A 19165-nucleotide genomic window follows, 5' to 3' on the forward strand; every position below is an offset into this window, starting at 1 on the left:
GGTCCTGGGTCTGTGGACAGGGGTAGGTGCCGGGGGGCCTGGGTCTGTGGACAGGGGTAGGTGCTGGGGTCCAGGGCCTCTGGACATGGCTAGGTGCCGGGGTGCCTGGGTCTCTGGACAGGGGTAGGTGCTGGGGGGCCTGGGTCTCTGGACAGGGGTAGGTTCTGAGGGGCCTGGGCCTGGGCCTGGGTAGGTGCCGGGGTCCAGGGCCTCTGGACAGGGGCAGGTGCCGGGGGCCTGGGTCTCTGGACAGGGGTAGGTGCCGGGGGTCCTGGGTCTCTGGACAGCGGTAGGTGCCGGGGAGCCTGGGCCTGGTTAAGTGCCGGGGTCCAGGGACTCTGGAAGGGGCAGGTGCCGAGGGCCTGGGTCTCTGAACGGGGGTGGGTGCTGGGGGCCTGAATCTCTGGATGGGGGTAGGTGCCGGGGTCCAGGGCCTCTGGACAGGGTAGCTGCCGGGGACCTGGGTCTCTGGACAGGGATAGGTGCCAGGGGTCCTGGGTCTCTGGACGGGGTAGGTGACGGTGTACTGGGTCTCTGGACAGGGGTAGGCGCCGGGGGGCCTGGGTCTCTGTACAGGGGTAGGTGCTGGGGGGCCTGGGTCTCTTAATGGGGGTATGTGCCAGGGGGCCTGGGTCTCTTGACTGGGATAGGTGCCAGGGTCCAGGGCCTCTGGACAGGGGTAGGTACCGGGGTCCTGGGTGTCTGGACAGGTGTACATGCCAGGGGTCCTGGGTCTCTGGATGAGGTAGGTGTCAGGTGTCTGGGTCTCTAGACAAGAGTAGGTGGCGGGGGGCCTGGGTCTCTGGACACGGATAAGTGTTGGTGTAACTGAGCCTCTGGATAGGGGTGGGTGTTGGGGGACCAGGGTCTCTGAACAGGGGTAGGTGTGGGGTTCTGGGCCTCTGGACAGAGGCAGGTGCAGGGGGTTTGGGTCTCTGGACAGGGGCAGGTACCGGGGGTCCTGAGTCTCTGGACAGGGGTAGGTGCCGGAGGCCTGGGTCTCTGGACATGGGCAGGTGCTGCGGGCCTGGGTCTCTGGACGGTATTAGATGCCGAGGTCCAGGGCCTCTGCACAGGGGTAGGTGCCAGAGGCCTGGGTCTCTGGAGAGTGGTAGCTGCCGGGTTGCCTGGGTCTCTGGACAGAGGTAGGTGCTGGGGGGCCTGGTTCTCTGGACACGGGCAGGTGCCGTTGTCCAGGGCCTTTGGACGGGGGCAGGTGCCGAGGGGCCTGGGTCTGTTGACAGGGGCAGATGCGGTGGAGCCTGGGTCTCTGGACAGGGTTAAGTGCCAGGTGGCCTGGGTCTCTGGACAAGGGCAGGTGCCGGGGGCCTGGATCTCTGGACAGCGGTTGGTGCCGGGGTCCACGGCCTCTGGACAGCGGAAGGTGCCGGAGGGCATGCGTCTCTGAACAGCGGCAGGTGCCAGGGGTCCTGGGTCTCTGTACAGGGGTAGGTGCCGGGGCTTGGGTCTCTTGACAGGGGTAGGTGCCAGGGGTCCTGAGTCTCTGGACAGGCGTAGGTGCTGGGGTCCTGGGCCTCTGGACAGCGGTAGATGCCCGGGCGCCTGGGACTCTGAACGGGCATAGGTGCCGGGGTCCAGGGCCTCTGGAGAGGGGTATGTGCCAGGGGCCTGGGTCTCTGGACAGGGGTAGGTGCTGGATCCCTGGGTCTCTGGTCAGGGGTAGGTGCCGGGGGGGCTTAGGTCTCTGGACAGGGGTAGGTGCCAGTGGACCTGGGTCTCTGGACAGGGGTAGGTGCCGGAGGCCTGGGTCTCTGGATAGGGGCAAGTGCGGGGGTCCAGTGCGTCTGGATGGTGTAGGTGCTGGGGGCCTCGGTCTCTGGACAGGGGTAGGTGCCGTGGGACCTGAATCTCTGGACAGGGGTAGGGGCAGGGGACCTGGGTCTATGGACAGGGGTAGGTGCCAGGGAGCCTGTGTTTATGGACAGGGATAGATGCCAGGGTCCAGGGCCTCTGGTCAGGAGTAGGTACCGGGGGCCTGGGTGTCTGGAAAGGGGTAGGTGCCAGGGGCCCTGGGTCTCTGCACGGGGTAGGTGCCGGGGGCCTGGGTCTCTGTACAGGGGTAAGTGCCGCGGGGGCCTGGGTCTCTGGACAGGGGTAGGTGCGGGGTTCTGGACAAGGGTAGGTGTTGGGGGACCTGGGCCTCTGGACAGGGATAGGTGTTGGGGGACATGGGTCTCTGGACAGGGGTAGGTGCGGGGTCCCGGGACTCTGGATGGGGTAGGTGCCGGGGGCCTGCGTCTCTGGACAGGGGTAGGTGCTGGGGTCCTGGGTCTCTGGACAGGGTAGGTGCCAGGGGACTGGGTCTGTCGACAGGGGTAGGTGCCAGGGGCCTGGGTTTCTGGACAGGGGTAGGTGCCAGGGGCATCGGCGTGGGTAGGTGCCGGGGTCCTGGGCCTCTCGACAAGGGCAGGTGCCGGGGGGGTCTGGGTCGCTGCAAATCGGTAGGTGCCGGGGGGCATGGGTCTCCGAAAGGGGCAGGTGCCGGGGGCCTAGGTCTCTGAACGGGGGTAGGTGCCGGGGGGCCTGGGTCTCTGGACAGTGTAGGTGCCGGGGTCCAGGGTCTCTGGACAGGGTAGATGCCAGGGGTCCTGGGTCTTTGAATAGGGGTAGGTGCCAGGGTCCTGGGTCTCTGGACAGGAGTAGGTGCCGGGGGGACAGGACCTGGGTAGGTGCTGGGGTACAGGGCCGCTGGACAGCGGCAGGTCCCAGGGGGCCTGGGTCTCTGGATGGGGGTAGGTGCCGGGGTCCAGGGTCTCTGGACAGGGGTATGTGCTGGGGGTCCTCGGTCTCTGGACGGCATAGGTGCCGGGGGTCCTGGGTCTCCGGACAGGGGTAGGTGCCGGGGGCCTAGGTCTCCGGACAGGGGTAGGTGCCGGGGGGCCTGGGTCTCCAGACAGGGGTAGGTGCCAGGGTCCAGGGCCTCAGGACAAGGTCAGGTGCCGGGGGGCCTGGGTATCTGGACAGGGGCAGGTGCCGGGGCGCCTGGGTCTCTGGACAGGGGTAGGTGCCGGGGGGCCTGGGCCTGGGTAGGTGCTGGGATCCAGGACCTCTGGACAGGGTAGGTGGCGGCAGCCTGGGTCTCTGGACAGGGCTCGGTGCCGGGGGGCCTGGGTCTCCGGACAGGGGTATGTGCTGGGGGGCCTGGGCCTGGTAGATGCTAGGGTCCAGGGCCTCTGGACAGGGGCAGGTGCTGGGGGTCCTGCATCTCTGGACAGGGGTAATTGCCAGGTTACCTGGGTCTCTGGACAAGGGTAGGTGCCTGGGGCCTTGGCCTGGGTAGGTGCCCAGGAGCCTGGGTAGGTGCCCAGGAGCCTGGGTCTCTGGACAGGGGTAGGTGCCGGGGGGCCTGGGTCTCTGGACAGGGGTAGGTGTCGGGGTCCAGGGCCTCTGGACAGGGGCAGGGGCCGTGGAGCGTGGGTCTCTGGACAGGACTAGGTGGCGGGGGGCCTGAATTTCTGGACAGGGGTAGATGCTGGGGGCCTGTGCCTAGGTAGGTGCCGGGGTCCAGGGCCTCTGGACAGGGGCATGGGCCGTGGGGTGTGGGTCTCTGGACAGGACTAGGTGCCAGGGGGCCTGAATCTCTGGACAGGGGTAGATGCTTGGGGCCTGCGCCTAGGTAGGTGCTGGGGTTCAGGGCCTCTGGACAGGGGCAGGTGCCGGGGGCCCTCTGTCTCTGGACAGGGTCAGGTGCTGCGGGCCTGGGTGTCTGAATGGGGGTAGGTTCCTCGGTCCAGGGCTTCTGGACAAGGGAAGGTAACCGGGGCCTGGGTCTCTGGACATGAGTAGTTGCCGGTGGGCCTCAGTCTCTGGACAGGTGTAGGTGCTGGGGGGCCTGTGTTTCTGGACAGGGGTACGTGCCGGGGGCCTGGCTCTCTGGACAGGGGTAGGTGCTGGGGGGCCTGGGCCTGGGTAGGTGCCGGGATCCAGAGCCTCTGGACAGGGGTAGGTGCCGGGGGCCTGGGTCTCTGGACAACGGTAGGTGCCGGGGTCCTGGGTCTCTGGACAGGGGCAGGTGCCGGGGTCGAGGGCCTCTGGACAGGGTTAGGTGCCAGGGGCCCTGGGTCTCTGGACAGGGGCAGGTGCCAGGGCGCCTGGGTCTCTGGACAGGGGGAGATGCCGTGAGGCCTGGGTCTGTGGACAGGGGTAGGTGCCGGGGGTCTGGGTGTCTGGTCAGGGGTAGGTGCCAGGGGTCCTGGGTCTCTGGACAGGTGTAGGTGCCAGGGTCCTGGGTCTCTGGACAGGGTTAGGTGCCAGGGTGCCTGGGTCTCTGGACAGGGGTAGGTGCCAGGGTCCTGGGTCTCTGGACAGGGGTAGGTGTCGGGGGGCCTGGGTCTCTGCACAGGGGTAGGTGCCGGGGGGCCTGGGCCTGGGTAGGTGCCGAGGTCCAGGGCCTCTGGACAGGGGCAGGTGCCAGGGGGTCTGGATCTCTGGACAGGGCCAGGTGCCTGAGTCTCTGAATGGGGGTAGCTGCCGGGGTCCAGGGCCTCTCGACGGGGTAGGTGCTGGGGGGCCTGGGTCTCTGCACGGGAGTAGCTTCCGGGGGCCCTGGGCCTCTGGACAGGTATAGGTGCCGGGGTCCATGGCCTCTGGACAGGGGTAGGTGCCGGGGGCCTGGGTGTCTGGACAACTATATGTGCCAGGGGTCCTGGGTCTCTGGACGGGGTAGGTGTCAGGGGCCTGGGTCTCTGGACAGGGGTAGGTGCGGGGTCCTAGACAGGGGTAGGTGTACGTGTCATTTGGCACCTACCCCTGTCCACAGACCCAGCCCCCGGCACCCACCCTATCCAGAGGCCCTGGACCCCGGCACCTACCCGTGTCCAGAGACCCAGGCCCCCCGGCACTTACACCTGTCCAGAGACCCAGGCCACGTGGCACCTACCCCAGTCCAGAGACTCGGGCCCCCCGGCACCTACCCCTGTCCAGAGACCCAGGCCCCCGGCACCTACCCCTGTCCAGAGGCCCTGGACCCCGCCACCTACCCCTGTCCAGAGACCCAGTCCCCCTGGCACCTACCCCCTTTCAGAGACCCAGGCCCCCGGCATCTTCCCCTGTCCAGAGACCCAGTCCCCCAGCACCTGCCCCTGTCCAGAGGCCCTGGACCCCAGCACCTACACAGGCCCAAGCCCCCCAACACCTAAACCTGTCCAGAGACCCAGGCCCCCTGGCACCTACCCCTGTCCAGAAACCCGGGCCCCCTTGCACCTACCCCTGTCCAGAGACCCAGGCCCCCAACACTTACCCTGTCAAGAGACCCAGGACCCTGGCACCTACCCTTGTCCAGAGACCCAGGCACCCAGCACCTACCCTTGTCGCTGACTGCGTGCCAAGCCTGCCAGCCCCAGGGCTTTCCCAGAGCTAGGATTCCCCTCTCTGAGGCTGGCTTCCAGGGCCAGCGGCTGGGAGGTCAGGGGCTGACGACCACATGCCAAGAACACAGCTCTCCGGCAGGCTCCACCCGGTCAGAAGAAGCTCCACGTGGCAGCAAGTTACCTTTTCACACTCCTCTCGTACTCAGTCCGCTGGTGGCACAGCTCGGCCCTGAGCTCTGCGATCAGCCCCTGCAGGGCCTCGGAGCGGCGCGCATGCTCCCGAGTGGGGCTGCCCGGCTCGCTGTTGCTGGCACCCGTCCCCGCCTCGTCCAGGCTGTGGCCCAGGTCCAGGGACTTGGGGTCCTCGCTGCTGCTGGGGAGTGGAGAGGCCTCCAGGGCCCATTCGGTGTGCAAGGAGCTGCGGGAGGAGTCGCTGGCGCGGCAGGCCGTGCAGCTGCTGAGCGAGCCCCCCGCCGACGACTCGCTGGACGAGGCCCCCGACCACGTCATGCTGGCCACGCTGGGCATGCCAGGAACCAGGCCCGCAGGGGGCACATTGTCGTAGGTGGAGAGTCTCTGCACAGAGCCCGAGTCCTTGAGCCGGTCTCCCGACGAGGCTCGGCGGTGGCCGCGCAGGGAGGACAGCCCGTTCATGAGCCAGTTCCCGCCAGAGGAGATGATGGGCACCTCCAGGGACGAGCCGCCCCCCTTCGGGCTTCCGGACCGGGACCCTGGCTGCTGGAATGAGGACTTCCAACTGGGCAGGGTCTGTACCTTCTTCCCAGGGCTGCACCGGCTCCCCGGCCCCGTGGGGGCGGTTCTGGAGAGCACCGCCACGGCCGCCCCATCCAGGGAAGAGGTCCTGTGCGTGGGCAGGCCGGGGCCACCGGGCTCTCCCTGGCTGTCCCTGGTGACCTCCTCGGAGCCCCACCCCACTGCGCACTGCTGGCCTCCACGCGGGGAGGTGGGCCCTTCCGGGGTGGGCGCCATGAAGAGCTGGCTGTGTTTGCGGATGAGGACGGTCATCAGGTGCTGGATGAGGGAAGTGCCTGCGGGAAGAGAGGCGGAGAGAGGCCTTGCTGCCAGCGGCCCGGCCCAGGGTCGCTCTGCCAGTCATGGGGAAGCTGCAGCTTTGTGGGAGCTCGTCCTGTTCCCAGAGCCAGGCTGCCCCTCAAAGGAGCCTTCATCCGCCCAGAGGAAAGGACCACGCACCCTCCAACTCCAGGCAGGACAGCAGGATGGGGCTACAGAACCACCTTCCTCAGGCACAGTGCTGCAAGCAGGGAGGAAACACTGTGCCCGCGCCCACGCCCTCCAGCTGGGGTGGGGTGAGGGGGCAGGGCCCAGGGCTTCAGGATGAGCAGGTGGCAGGTTGGAACTGGAAACTGGGAGTTGAGATGCCAGAGCTCTCTCGGCTGCCCCATGTTACCACTCCCGCCCCCCAGGCCCCCATACTGCTGACAACCGCCATGCCTGAATGTCCACACTCTGGGAGCACAGGGCTCTGGGACAGGGAATAGAGCCTTTCCTGTGTGGGGCACACATACCATTGCACACACAGTGTACCCACCCACCCCCAAAAATCCCTCCCCCAACAATCACACATACAGTGCACCCCACCCACCCCCAAAGTCACACACACACATACAATTGCGCAAACAATGCACCCACCCAGCCTCCCCAAATGCCCCCAACACACAATCACACATACAATGCCTACTCCCCAAAATCCCACACACACATACACAACACACCCTCCCTAGCCTCCCCAAAGTGCACCCTGCCCACTGCCTAGAATCCCACACACATAGAATCTCTCACACACACAATCCCCCATCTCTAGGCCAAGGCCCCTGCGATGCAGCCCCCAGTCCTGGGGACTCGGTTCTTGTGGTGGTGGGGTGGGGGCCTGCAGTGGAGGTGGGCAGTGCAGGAAGGACCATAGTATCTACCCAGCTGCCTCATTCCCTCCCAACACCCTCACCACAAAGACCAGATGCTAGGAGGTCCCCTGGGTGGGAGGAATGGCTGAGTGCCAGGGTGGACTCTCCCATTGAAGTTGACTAGGAATCCTGGAAGAAGTCAAGGAAAGAATTCTGAGGCCAAGAACTTAGGTGATGCAGGAATTCCATGAAGCAGGCAGGGCAGGCCTCCCCCTTGAGCATCTATTACCACCAAGCAGGGGAGAGCTTGTGTTTTCCTGGCCTGGTGGGGTCCTAGGGTGGGAGACCCAGCCAGGGCAGGTCAAAGACAGGACTTAGTAAAAGCACCCCATCATGTCCTTGGACATGGGATAGGGGCCAGAACAGCCTCAGCTGTGAGCTTCCTGTCTGAACAGCACGTCTCTCTGCATCCTCCACAGGGGACAGTGTTCCATGGGCCCTATGAGGTGTGCTCTCTTTTCCATGGCAGCCTACATCTGTGCCCTTTGCTAAGTCTAGCTGACTGGCCTCTGGTGAGTGTCCTCACCTCTCCTGGCCTCAGTTTCCTCATCTGTAAAGTTGGGGCCGATTACCACATCCCAGGCTGGTTGTAAAGCGTGAAATGAGGAGATGCCAACAAAGCACTTAGTAGAAGCTTACTGAAAGCAGCTGCTGTTGCTGCTATTTTTAATCACTTATTGTTACTTATCATAGAGAAATTCTCCAGGGTTTGCAAAGCCGACATCTAGGAACCTATGACAATTGCGTGATTATAAAAGGAAAGCAAACATGTCTGTATGTGTTCAAGTGCAAGAATGCTGGCCTGTCCCATCCCTCCAGCCTCTTCTATCCACAGAAACCCCTGGCCATTCTAATTATACCCGGTGACCTGCTGCTGCAAAATTCCTTTTTGTCTTACAGCTGGACCTTATGAGGGTGGCCGGGTGAGGTCTGCAGAGGCTCCTGCCAAGTCCCCAGAGATGGAGATGTGCTGTCTGAGCCACCCCTCCTGCTGGCCTGGCCCTGGGCTGACCTGGTTCCAAGGACTTGCCCCAGACCAAGATGAGCCCAGACCCAGCAGCACCCAGGGACACCAGGTACACCTCCCCCTTACCTTCCATGATGGTTATTGGGTCCTCAACCTGTGGCTGCAGAATGTTAGGTCCAAAGACGGTCGCCAGGTTCTGGACACTCATCTTGTTGACATTTGAGTACGCTTGAACTTCATCCAGAAACCTGCAAAGTAAGGAAGCAGCAGTCATCAAAGAAGCAAGTTCTGACGCCCAGTCTCCTGGGAGCAGCCGGGACGCCCCGCCCCACCCCTGCTGAGCCTTGCTACCTGCAGGCTTTTGCCCACTGGGTGCAGCCTGCCTCTCTGCCAGGCTCGATAAGGGCAGGTTTCCCCCGGGGCCCGAGAGGGCCATCAGAAGCAAAGGTCACTGGGACAAGGGCCCACCGCTATTTGTGTGGAAGGAGGACACATGACTCTCCACACTGCAGTGGGTGCAGATTCTGGGAATTCCCAGACCCTAGTCAGCACCAGCCCTACATGCCCCTTCTCAGGGTCCAGGATAGGGATACATGAAGGGTTGGGGTCAAGAGGCAGATGGCTGGGGGAACAGGATGGTGAGAGGCACCCAGGAGGGACAGAGGGTATGTCCCTTCTGGAATTATCTACCCAGGACTGTTTAAAACCACCTGCTCAGGGTCTGCGCTTTTCCACTCCCTGCTGCATCCACACTAGGTGTGGCTCTGCAGCTGGGGTGGGGGAGGGCCCCCCCAACAAGGAAGAGTTGTGTGTCTCACAGTGGGGTTGGGGGATGATCGCAGAGCCAGTGCAGGAAAGCCTGGTTCCCTCCTGCCACGCCACTTACTTGCAGATGTATCTGAGCAGGTTGTAATTGGCCTGAGGAAGGTTGCTCACTTGTTTAGCCAACTCCAGAGTGCCCTTAGGAATGAAGAACAGAATTTCAAACAAACACCAGGAATGAGGCCCTGGGCCTTCTCTGACTTCGAGGAGGTGTAAGCAAGGAGAAGGGAGGTGGGGGCTACGGTGACCCAGCCCAAGTGAACCAGAGGGCTCCACCACCTCCCCCTCCCCTCAAGGAGTGGCCAGGGCCCAGCTGTGACCTCCTGGGAAGCTAACTTGCTTCCAAGGAGCTGGTGTGAGGGGTGAGCCTATGCTGGCCGCTGTGGAGGAATGTCAGGGCCAGCACTCAGCTCACTTATCAAGACACAAATATTTGCCAGATAATGAGCCCTCATCTCCCACATGGCCTCGGGGAGGTGAACAGTCCTTAGCTGGCCCTGAGCCACCTGGGGCTGCAGACTAGCACCTGCAGGGGCGGGGACAGGGGGGCTGGCCCATCTGTCTTGGGAGCTAGTTCAAATTCTTTTGGGAAGGAAACGAGACATAAATAAAAGATCTCCCTGTTTCTGAGCCCATGACAGGCCTGAGTGGCCTGAGTGTGGGGAGTGTGAGCGGCCAGAGCTGGGCACCCCGGGACCTGGGCAGCATACAGGTATGGCTCCAGACAGACAGCAGGATGCCCTGGCCCCTCCCCAACCCAAGCAGGATGCTCCAGGCCCCCACCACACCCCCCACACAAAGCAGGCCTCCACAGGATCCATGGACCATGAAAATTCATGAAAATTAGAGTCTGTGTCCTGACTCTACAGGCTGCCACCCAGCCAGCCCATCTCCCAGGACCTATCCCTAGGAGCCACTGACCTCCCCCTCGTCCTTGGTGAGCAGCTGGGCGCAGCTGAGGAAGTCCTCGTACCTGGCGAAGGGGACCACGGGCTCGGGGAGCTCCCGCAGGTACAGCTTCAGCAGGGAGGCCACCGTGTGCACGTCTGTTGTGCTGGGGAGTTGGGGGGAAGAAGAGGACAAGTGTGTGAGGCCTGAGATGGCAGGAAATCTCAGGAGTGACTGGCACCCCCTCGTTGCCAAGGGGCAGCCTCGGTCTCAGGTGCATGCTTAGGCACACTGAGGCTGCATCTGCGGTCAGCTGCCCTGGTGAAGGAAAGGCCCATGCTCCTTCTGGGAGCAGTAGATAGAGCTGGGGGAGGGGCAACTAAGGATCCATGGCCAGGAGTTCCAGCTCAGGGACAACCCACCATGCCCAGACACCCATTCAGAACCCCTGAGTTTCATGTCTGTGTCAGTCCGTCCAGGACCTGCTCCTGTCCTGCACAGACTGCATGGGACTCCAGGGGCTGCAAAGCCACAGGGCCCTGCAAAGCACAGCTGCTCCACCCTAGCAACTGCCCTGGACCAGAGGAATCAAGTGTGACGTAGGTCAGGTTGCACAGGGGAGGGCCTTGGGACACAGGCTGGGGGCCCCTTCTACAGGCCTGGTGGCCATCCCAAGGTCTCCTGCAGGACGATGTGGGAGCCTGGGAGCCGCCAGCTCTCCAGTAGGAATAGCTGTCTCGCAGGCCCTCTGTAGGTGCTGCCAGCCCCAGCCCAAGCTTGCCCACCCTGCTGTACTTGACCTTGGCTGGAGTGGGCGGAGCTGCATCAAAGCTCCCACCAAGCAGGGCTGCTGGCTTCTTGTCAGGGAGCAGTTATCCAGGGACCAACAGCAGGAGCAGGTCAGAGGTCAGGCCCTTTCCTCTCTTCCTGTCCACAGTGGGGACACCTAGCCTTCTAAGCTCATTACCCCCTCTCCAGTGCCCCAAGAGTCCACTCCAGGCCTCAGTCTCCTGCTCTGGCTCGGAGGTGCCAAGGCTGAAGTAGACCAGCTGTGGGTGGTGGTGGCACTAGGCCTGGCACAGTCCTTTCCTGGGTCCCATGTGGGGTCTGCAGTCGAGGTCCTATACAAGAGCCTTGGTATCTCCTCAGAGCTTGCATTCCAAGCAGTATACAGGCCCCAGCTAGTTCATCTACTTGCCTAGGGCCCTGGACTTAAGCCCTGGACTGTATTTCCAGCAGGAAAGATGAGCCCAGGGCCAGGAGACTGTGGCTGTGCCTTTATGCTATCACCTGGCCCTGGCTGAATCCCAGGCTGGGCTCACTCAGATAAGTGCCTTCTGGCCCTCATATTTGGAATTCTGGTGTTCCATGTGTCCATATGCATCCCAAATACACCTGGGGCCCCTCGTTGCCTGAGGCTCAGTGGCTCTTGGTCTGGCTGGGTCCGGGCAGCCCCCACTCCACCCCTGCTTCCCTCTCCAGCCAGGCTTGCTGCTGCCACACGCTCGGTGGCCTTCTCCCGGGCCACGTTCCTGGCCAACTGCCCTGGGTACCCAGGCTTGAGCCCAGCAGCCCCTTCTCCACTGGGGCCCCATGCCTTCAATGGCAGCCTGAGTAGAGCAAGAGAGATTGGGGGAGGGTCAGGAGGCAGGGAAGTGTGGCTGGGAGCCAGCCCACGTCTTCCCCTTTTCTGCAACTGGAGGGATGGGAGAGCTTCTGCCCTGGGCAAGTGGAGAGAGCTGCCCCTCCTCTGCAGACCTCCCGAGTTGCATCCCTGCCCCGCAAGGTCTTGCTGTTCAGCCCTGTCCAGCCTCCCATCCGATCATCACCAAACTCTTACTTCCTTTCCATGCCCCTCCCTCCCTCCCCTCTTCCTCCTTCCCCATTGCAGTACTTTTAACAGCTGTTTCCAGGTCTTTTCTTGAGACTTTTCCGTAAACTGCTGTCCCCTTCCCTCCTCTAACAAGCACCCAAGGAGAACTCTGCACAGCCTGTGGCCCTGTGGGTGCCCCCGCACAGCCTGTGGCCCTCCCAGCACGCATTGACACTACTGCAGGCAGAGGTGGGGGTTGTGAGGCAGAGAGGGCAGCAGTTGGTCAGCAGATGAAGTGCGTGCCCTGGGGGCAAACTGGCCCTGGTGGTCAGGGCAGCCCGCACTGAGGCAACCCTCCATCTGCAGGTTCCTCATCACCTCTCCCTTCTCAGGGACCCCCTCCTGCCCACATTTAACACCAGCATCCATCCAGAAAGGATAGCAGCTGAGGGTGTTAGAAGAGCCTGGCAGCCAGGAGTCCATGCAGCCCCAGGCTCCGGCACAGAGGAGGCTGTCCTCAGCACTCAGCAGCAGGTGGCAGCCTGCGAGACGGACAGCCCAGTGTGCAGGAAGGGACAGGTATGGGGCAGGGAAGGGACAGGTATGGGGCAGCTCCAGGCACTGAGGCTTCCAGGCCTGGTAAAGCTTTAACTGGAGACAAGCCCAGGACCTGGGGCTAAAGAGTACCTTCTTATAGAGATGAGCAGGAAAGTGAGGAGGGGGCTTTGTGGAGAAGGTGCAGGATAGAAGCCAACACCCCAGTAAGCAGGCAGGCTATGGCCTGGGGGAGGGAGCTCCCTCCCAAGAGCCTCTGTCGGAAGTGGGTGAGGAGGGGCTCCTCTGTTGGGGGTGGGTGGGAAGGGGGCCCTCCGCCAGAGAGGTGGGGGCAGGGAGGGGGTCCTCCAGCTGGGGGACATGGTGGGGAGGGGCCCTCCGTGGGTACAGATGCAGAGCCAGAGGAGCTGCCATGGTAATGGCAGAAAGCGGGAAGGATGGCCTCAGATACCCAAGGAGGAGTTTCTAAAGGGAGAGGGACCCAAAGCCCAGGGCCACCATGGCAGTATGGGGTCACGCAGAGATGGGGGTGGAGGAACAAGGCTAACATGTCCACCATGGAGATGGTCCTCCAGAGACAATTCCAGAAACAGCATAGAAGCAGACAGAGAGGGAGAAGGCAGACAGAGAGGACCTCCAAGACACAGGGAAGGCTGCCCCAGGCTGCTGGGAGGCTGAGAGTCAGGTCTGCGTGGAACACACCCTGCGGGCACCAGCTACCTTTCCAGGGGAATTCAGCAGACAGGCCAAGTGGGGAAAGGAGGCTGAGCACGCCAGGAATCACACCTTGGGAGAGCAGGTGTGCCCAGATGGAAACCCGGCAGGGTGGGTGAGGCTTGGATGGCCTACGCCACTCCAGGGAGCCCCAGCAGAGTTTGAGTAGGGGAGTGTCGAGGTCTGCAGAAGCCCCTCAGGTAGCATCAGGCACTAGGGCAGCAGAGCATCTGATCCTGGAGAGCTTCCAAAAGTCCCGGTTCCCAGGCTCTACCCAGGTGACATTATTTGAAGCAATCTCCAACCCTAATACTAGGCCACATAAGACAGGATGGAAGAGGCCTGGCTGGCAGAGGTTCAGAATGGACCACAAGCTCACTGAACTCAGCATTGGGATGGAGCTTCATAAAGCTCTGGATGAAGGATCCCCCGTACCTCCCTGGGCAGAGCATCTCTGGGGAACAGTGGTCAGTCCTCTCCATCTAAGGAGAGGAGCTGACACCTCCCCTGGTCGCAGTGACGGGCCTGGGAAGAAGATGAGGGGCTGAGTGTTCTGTCCCCAGAGGAGAAGCCCTGGGAGGCCAGGGCTGCCTGTGGGTCCTGGGGCAGATCCAAGAAGACACGGTGGAAGCCCGTGGAGGGTAGGTTTTCTTGATGCAGGAAGAACTCTATGAAAAACTGCCCCATGATGGGTGGGCGCACTGTCAGGGGAAACAGAGTCCCCAAACAGTCCTGAGCTGGGGGATAGTTGGCTCCACCCAGGGTGATCCAGGGCCTGGGTAAGCCCCCATGATGGGTAGGATGGACATGGTCCCAGGGCAGGTGCAGAAGACTTGCTCCCCTGTCCCCGGAACCCAAGAGGAAGGAAGCCGAGCTGCTACGCCATCTTGCCACCAACAGAGCCTGGCGGTAGGTCAACGGAGGAAGCATGGCCAAGAGACAGATCCTGAGAGGGGACCCCTGGCTGGCAGAGTGAGGGTGTGCCCTACACTCTGCCACTGGGAGGGCTGGCCCACCATCCAGTCACCAGCCCACCCCTGCCACTAGAGCTGGTGTCCTGGGCAGGAGCCCCTGCAGGAGGAATGAACAAGTGGCTCTACATCACCCCTGATCATGAGCTCACCTGTCAAACAGTGGCTTCTCCCCACAGTCGAAGGAATCCTGCAGGTCCCTCACCAGGTTGGCCTGGCCCGGCATGCGGAACAGCCCCTCCTCAGTGAGCCTGCGCTCCCGGATGAAGTCCACACACTGCTCCACCAGCAGGGGTGCCAGGCGGGGGCCATACTTCCGTTCGTGGTGGACTGTGTCCTCCAGGCGCTGCCCAAAGATCCCTGAGCACAGAGAGGAGCTAGTCACACCCTCCACCACCCAGCTCAGTGGTTCGTGCTTGGGACGATGGAGGGCAGGTGCACTGTTAGGGCTAAAAGTGGCTCCTCCCCAGGAAACAAATTAGACACTGGGAGGACGCACACCAGAAGGCTGGGCCCTGGGCTGCCTGTGGACAGACAGCAGGAGGGAGCAGTGGGCTGGTGGCGTGACCTGGCCCCTGGAGCTTGCGCAAGCCAGGAGCAAATGGCCCTCAGGGAGCTGCATTATGCATGTCATTGATTGGTTTTGCACCATTCCAAATGAGAAGCCATCCAATGTCCATCAACAGCAGAACCAGTATATCTCCTGTATTCTGTTCTTACCATGGAACACTGTGCAGCAATGAGAATAAATGAGGCACAGCTCACCGGACAAGACAGACACAGTAATACGAAAACCACAGTCATCACTCAGCATCAATCATCATCAGGAAAACACAAATCCAAACCACTATCTGATCCCACCTCACTAGGACGGCTACTGTCAACAGAACAGATAGTCACAAGTGTTGGCGAGGAGGTGGAGAAACCCTTCCTTGTGCACTGCTGGAAGGATGATGAGATGGCAGTTGCTGTGGAAAACAGTATGGCAGTTCCTCAAAAAATTAAAACTAGAATCACCAGTAATCCCTCCCCTGGGTATATACCTAAAATAATTAAAAGTAAGGTCTCAAAGAGATACTTGCACACTCAGGTTCACAGTGGCATTATTCACAGTAGCTGAAACACAGAAGCAAGCCATGTGTCTGTCAGTGAATACATGGAGAAGCAAGACATGGTATTTGCATACAGTGGAAACTGATTCGGCCTTAAAAAGGAGGGAAATTCAGACACATGCTACGACATGGGTGGACCTGGAGAACATCATGTGTAAATCATTCACAAAAGGACAAATACTGTGTGATTTCTCTTACATGTGGAGCCTGGAGTAGTCAAATTCACAGAGACAGAAAGTAGAATGGCGGCTAAAGGGGCTGGGGGCAGGGGAGATGGAAGTTAGAATTGAATGGGCAGAGTCTCAGCTTTGCAAGATGGAAAGTGTTCTGGAGATGGAGAGTGCTGGTGGTTGCACAATAATTTGAATGAACATAATGCTGCTGAACTGTGAGTTTTAAAAATGATGAAGTTAGGATGTTTTATGTTAGGTGTATTTTATGAAAATTTAAAAAAATTAGAAAACAAAAAACATCATCAGAAACAAAAGAAGCCAAACCCCAGAGTGCACACTGCATGACTCCATTTATGTAAAGTTAAAGATAGGCCAGACTCATCTGTGCTATTAGGCCAGGACACGGTTACCTTGGTGGGTCAGTGACTGGAAGGGGCTCAAAGGCTTCTGGGGTTGTGGTAAGGCTGTGTCTCCCCCGGCACAGTTTACCCAGTTATGTCCCACTTGAGAAAGTTCACTGAACTGTATACTTATGACTTGTATACTTTTCTGCATGCTACTCTTAAATAACATTAGCAAAAAGAAAGAAAAGAAATCAGAGAGAGAATGATCTAAAATGATACATGACAAGACACCAGATGAGGAATAGAGGGAGAGGGGAAGGAGGCAGAGAACTTCAGAGAAAATCTATGAAAGCTAAATTTATCACTAGCCTAAGAGGTTCCTGGCAGCCCAGGCAAAGAAAGGAAGGAGTTGAGAGCCATAAAGCTGTCTATACCATGGTACAGTAACAGGAGAAACAGACTTCTGCCAGCCTCTAAGCTTTCAAGCTGAGTTCTTGACTCTTTGGAGTGCCTGACATTATTCACACCCCCTGTGCAGAGACCTTCCCAACAGGGTGGCTTGTGGGCTGTTCTAGGGGCAAGATGCCAAAGCTCCATGTCCAGGCATGGGACTTCCCAGGGACGTGGGCACTGAGCCAGCTAAAAGTGGGGCTCTATTTGTCCTACTTAGCTCCCCAACACAGGGGCTATTTTGGAATAAGATACATCAGTCCCTGATACAGTGCCTGGCACAGAGCAGGACACAGTAAATGCTCCTCCTCACCCTGCTTGACCCAAAAACTAAGTGTATAAAACCCAAAAGGTAAAGACTCTTCCTTTGAGAAAACATGCCCATGTGGGCTGCACCTGCTGGATGCCAGCAATGCTTTAGCGAGAAGTGTGTGTGCGCATGTGTGCATGTAGTGTGGGTTTGTATGTGCACATGTGTGCATATGTGCTGGGTGTGGGCTTGCAAATGTATGTGCATATGTATGCATGTGGGCTTGTGTGTGCACGAGCATGCACAGGTGGGGGGTGTGTGAGAGTGAGGAGAGTGCCAATGTAGCTACACACGGTGCTGTGTTGCCAGGTGCTGTTCTGAGCATTTTACACCCATCAGCACATTTAATCCTTCCCATCTTGATAACTCAGGGACTGTCACTACCACTGTAACCATCGTCATCATTATCTTGACTTTTGCCTGTTCAGCTTGTGGGGTGTTTGAACTGAGAGGCATGGGGGCTTAAGAATGTACACAAGTTCACTCAGCATACACGACAGGGACAAGGTTCCAACCCAGGCAGTCTGGCTCCAGGTACAGAGAATGCACTTGGTCACGTGACTGCTTGGCACCCATGCTGGTCTGGAGATACCTATGTGAGGCATCCCCCAACTCAGCACCAGCCGTTCCTGAGAACGTGGGTCCTGTGGAGGGACAACAGGCAGAGGTCACAATACTAACACGAAGGGAAAGCTGCTGCCGCCTGGGACCCGGTGGGCGAGACCAGTCGCCCCTGACCATAAGTGGGGCCCAAGGGGCCATTCATGAGCCTTGAGCACAGGGGGTGACCCTGCTGCAAGCTTGGCCTGCTAGCTGCAAGGGGCACCTCTGAGAAGCCAGTCTGAGGAGGCTCTGGGGCTCACCACTGACAGTGTCCTGGCCTTTTCACCAGCCTAAGTGTGGCCTGGGCTGGTCCAGGGACACTGAGCCCCTGCTCTCCCTCACCTCAGTCAGGGCTCAACAACTGATGCCCAACAATGGGCCACATAGGTCCACAGATGTGCCTGTGTAGCTCGTATGATGTTTGAACCATTTTTAAATTAGTTATTTACAATCAAGAGATTTTATACATAAATCTGGATTCCCAGCTTCTCTTAAAAAATCCGGACGTGGTGACACCAGGCCTGAGTTCCAAAAAAGCAACAGTTGCAGAGCGCAGTGGCATCTGTGATAGCGCACACACGGCCAGTTCTCCGCAGTCCCCACCATCCCCTATCACTTCCAACCTAGCCCATGCTCCACTCATGTGGTCTTGCCAGGTATTCGTTCAGCTCTTCTGCTTTGACCTCTAGGGCACAGACTTGCCCCAAGGACACTGGGGCCAGGATAAGTAGGAAAGGTAGCAATGGGAAGTCACACCTTTCGGGACCAGAGGCCTCTGCTGGGACCTCAAATGGGCAGGCAGAGGGCACCCGGGAGGAAATGCCCACAGGCAGACAGTCCCGTGAGGGGAGGGGCTGGCCTGGCAGTGCACCTGGTGCCTGCTGCCTGCCTCCTGCCTCCATCCGCACACACACACACATGTCACCTTTTCTCCAGCTCTGCCCACTGCTTGAGTGGCATGAATCCGTCTGCCTTCGTGGGGCTGGAGTGGGCGGGGCCTTCTCCCTCGTACCGCTTTCCTCTTTAGTCTGGGCAAATTTCTTACCAGCCCTCAGAAGAAAACTCAGAAGTCCTCCTATGTGAGCTGCCCCAGACCCTCCCTTCACCTTTCCCTCCACCGTCACAGCCCTGACTGCCGCTACTCCAGACAGCATGAGGACACTCCCCCCTGCCGGGTTGCTGGCCTGCCCAGGGTCACATGCTGGGCTTGCAGCAGAGGCCAAAGAGAACCAGTGAAGGAGGGGACCACACTCTCCAGGGCCGCCTCCCATCCCGACTCACAGCTTTCAGCTCCACCCTCAGCTCACAGCTGACTGAAGGCCACAGTCAAGGAAGATACTCCAGGGAAAAATTCCAAAATTCTCTCTGGAGGCCTGTGGAGCATGGGTAATTCCACCGAGCCGTCTCTTGACTCCAGCCCTGCCTGCTGTCCCATCTCCTGCCCCTAGGACCCCTGCTGTTGGTCTGTTTATCCACCTTTCCATCACCCCTGTACTTTGTGCCTGGCCCTGCTTTAGGAATTAGAGAGCTGCCCCGAGGGCCATAAACATATAAATCCCCCTGGGGCCTCCCCTGCTGCCTTTAACACCATTCTCAGGATAAAGCCTAAACTTGGCAGGCAGGCAAGGCCCTGCCCCACTCCCTCCTCCAGCCCCTAGGGGTGCAGAGCCTGGGCCAGCCTGCTGTTCACACAGTGCCAGCACATCCAGGCAGCTCCCAGCCCCAACACAACCACTAACTCTCTGCTGCCCCATGGCGCCTTCCTGACCACTTTCCCAAAACAGGGCTGGAAGAGCCAGGAAAGGGGCATCCACAAGGTCCTGGGCACTTCTAGAGAGAACAGGTTCAGGAGGAGGTGATGTCTGAAATCAACATCTTAAAGATGAGCAGGAGGCAGGCAGGCAGGCGGGGTTGCAGGGCACATGACAGAGGATCATGGGGGTTGGAGGGCAGGGGTGAGGGGGCATGGTTGGCAGCACCCTGCCCGGGCATGGTGGGGCTTGGGTAGGGACACAGGCAAGTAGATGATGTTCAAGGCCAAAGGTCACAGAGACAAAGATTCTGGATCTGCACCAGTATTGGTCTGCTGCATATCCTGGCTAACCCACTGAGGAGCGGAGTTGCCTCCCTCTCCTGGGGCTCAGTTTCTGCATCTATGAAATCTATAAAA

The 19165-nt window shown here is 60.1% G+C and overlaps 1 protein-coding gene across 1 annotated transcript; it reads right to left on the reverse strand.

Annotated features, from left to right (window-relative positions):
- Nucleotides 1–1045: 1045 nt before the first annotated feature.
- LOC135268791 (rho GTPase-activating protein 22-like) lies at nucleotides 1046–18266 on the reverse strand. Its single transcript, XM_064361786.1, has 9 exons — nucleotides 17921–18266; nucleotides 14156–14363; nucleotides 9984–10116; nucleotides 9127–9200; nucleotides 8367–8488; nucleotides 5512–6379; nucleotides 1724–1902; nucleotides 1330–1604; nucleotides 1046–1234 (listed from the first exon to the last, which is right to left on the reverse strand). Exons 1-9 carry the CDS (start codon nucleotides 18264–18266, stop codon nucleotides 1046–1048), a joined length of 2394 nt encoding a protein of 797 aa, XP_064217856.1.
- Nucleotides 18267–19165: the final 899 nt, after the last annotated feature.

This window comes from Aotus nancymaae, unplaced genomic scaffold (assembly GCF_030222135.1).
Source record: "Aotus nancymaae isolate 86718 unplaced genomic scaffold, 86718_ANA_hifiasm-v0.15.2.pri h1tg000043l, whole genome shotgun sequence".
NCBI lineage: Eukaryota > Metazoa > Chordata > Mammalia > Primates > Aotidae > Aotus > Aotus nancymaae.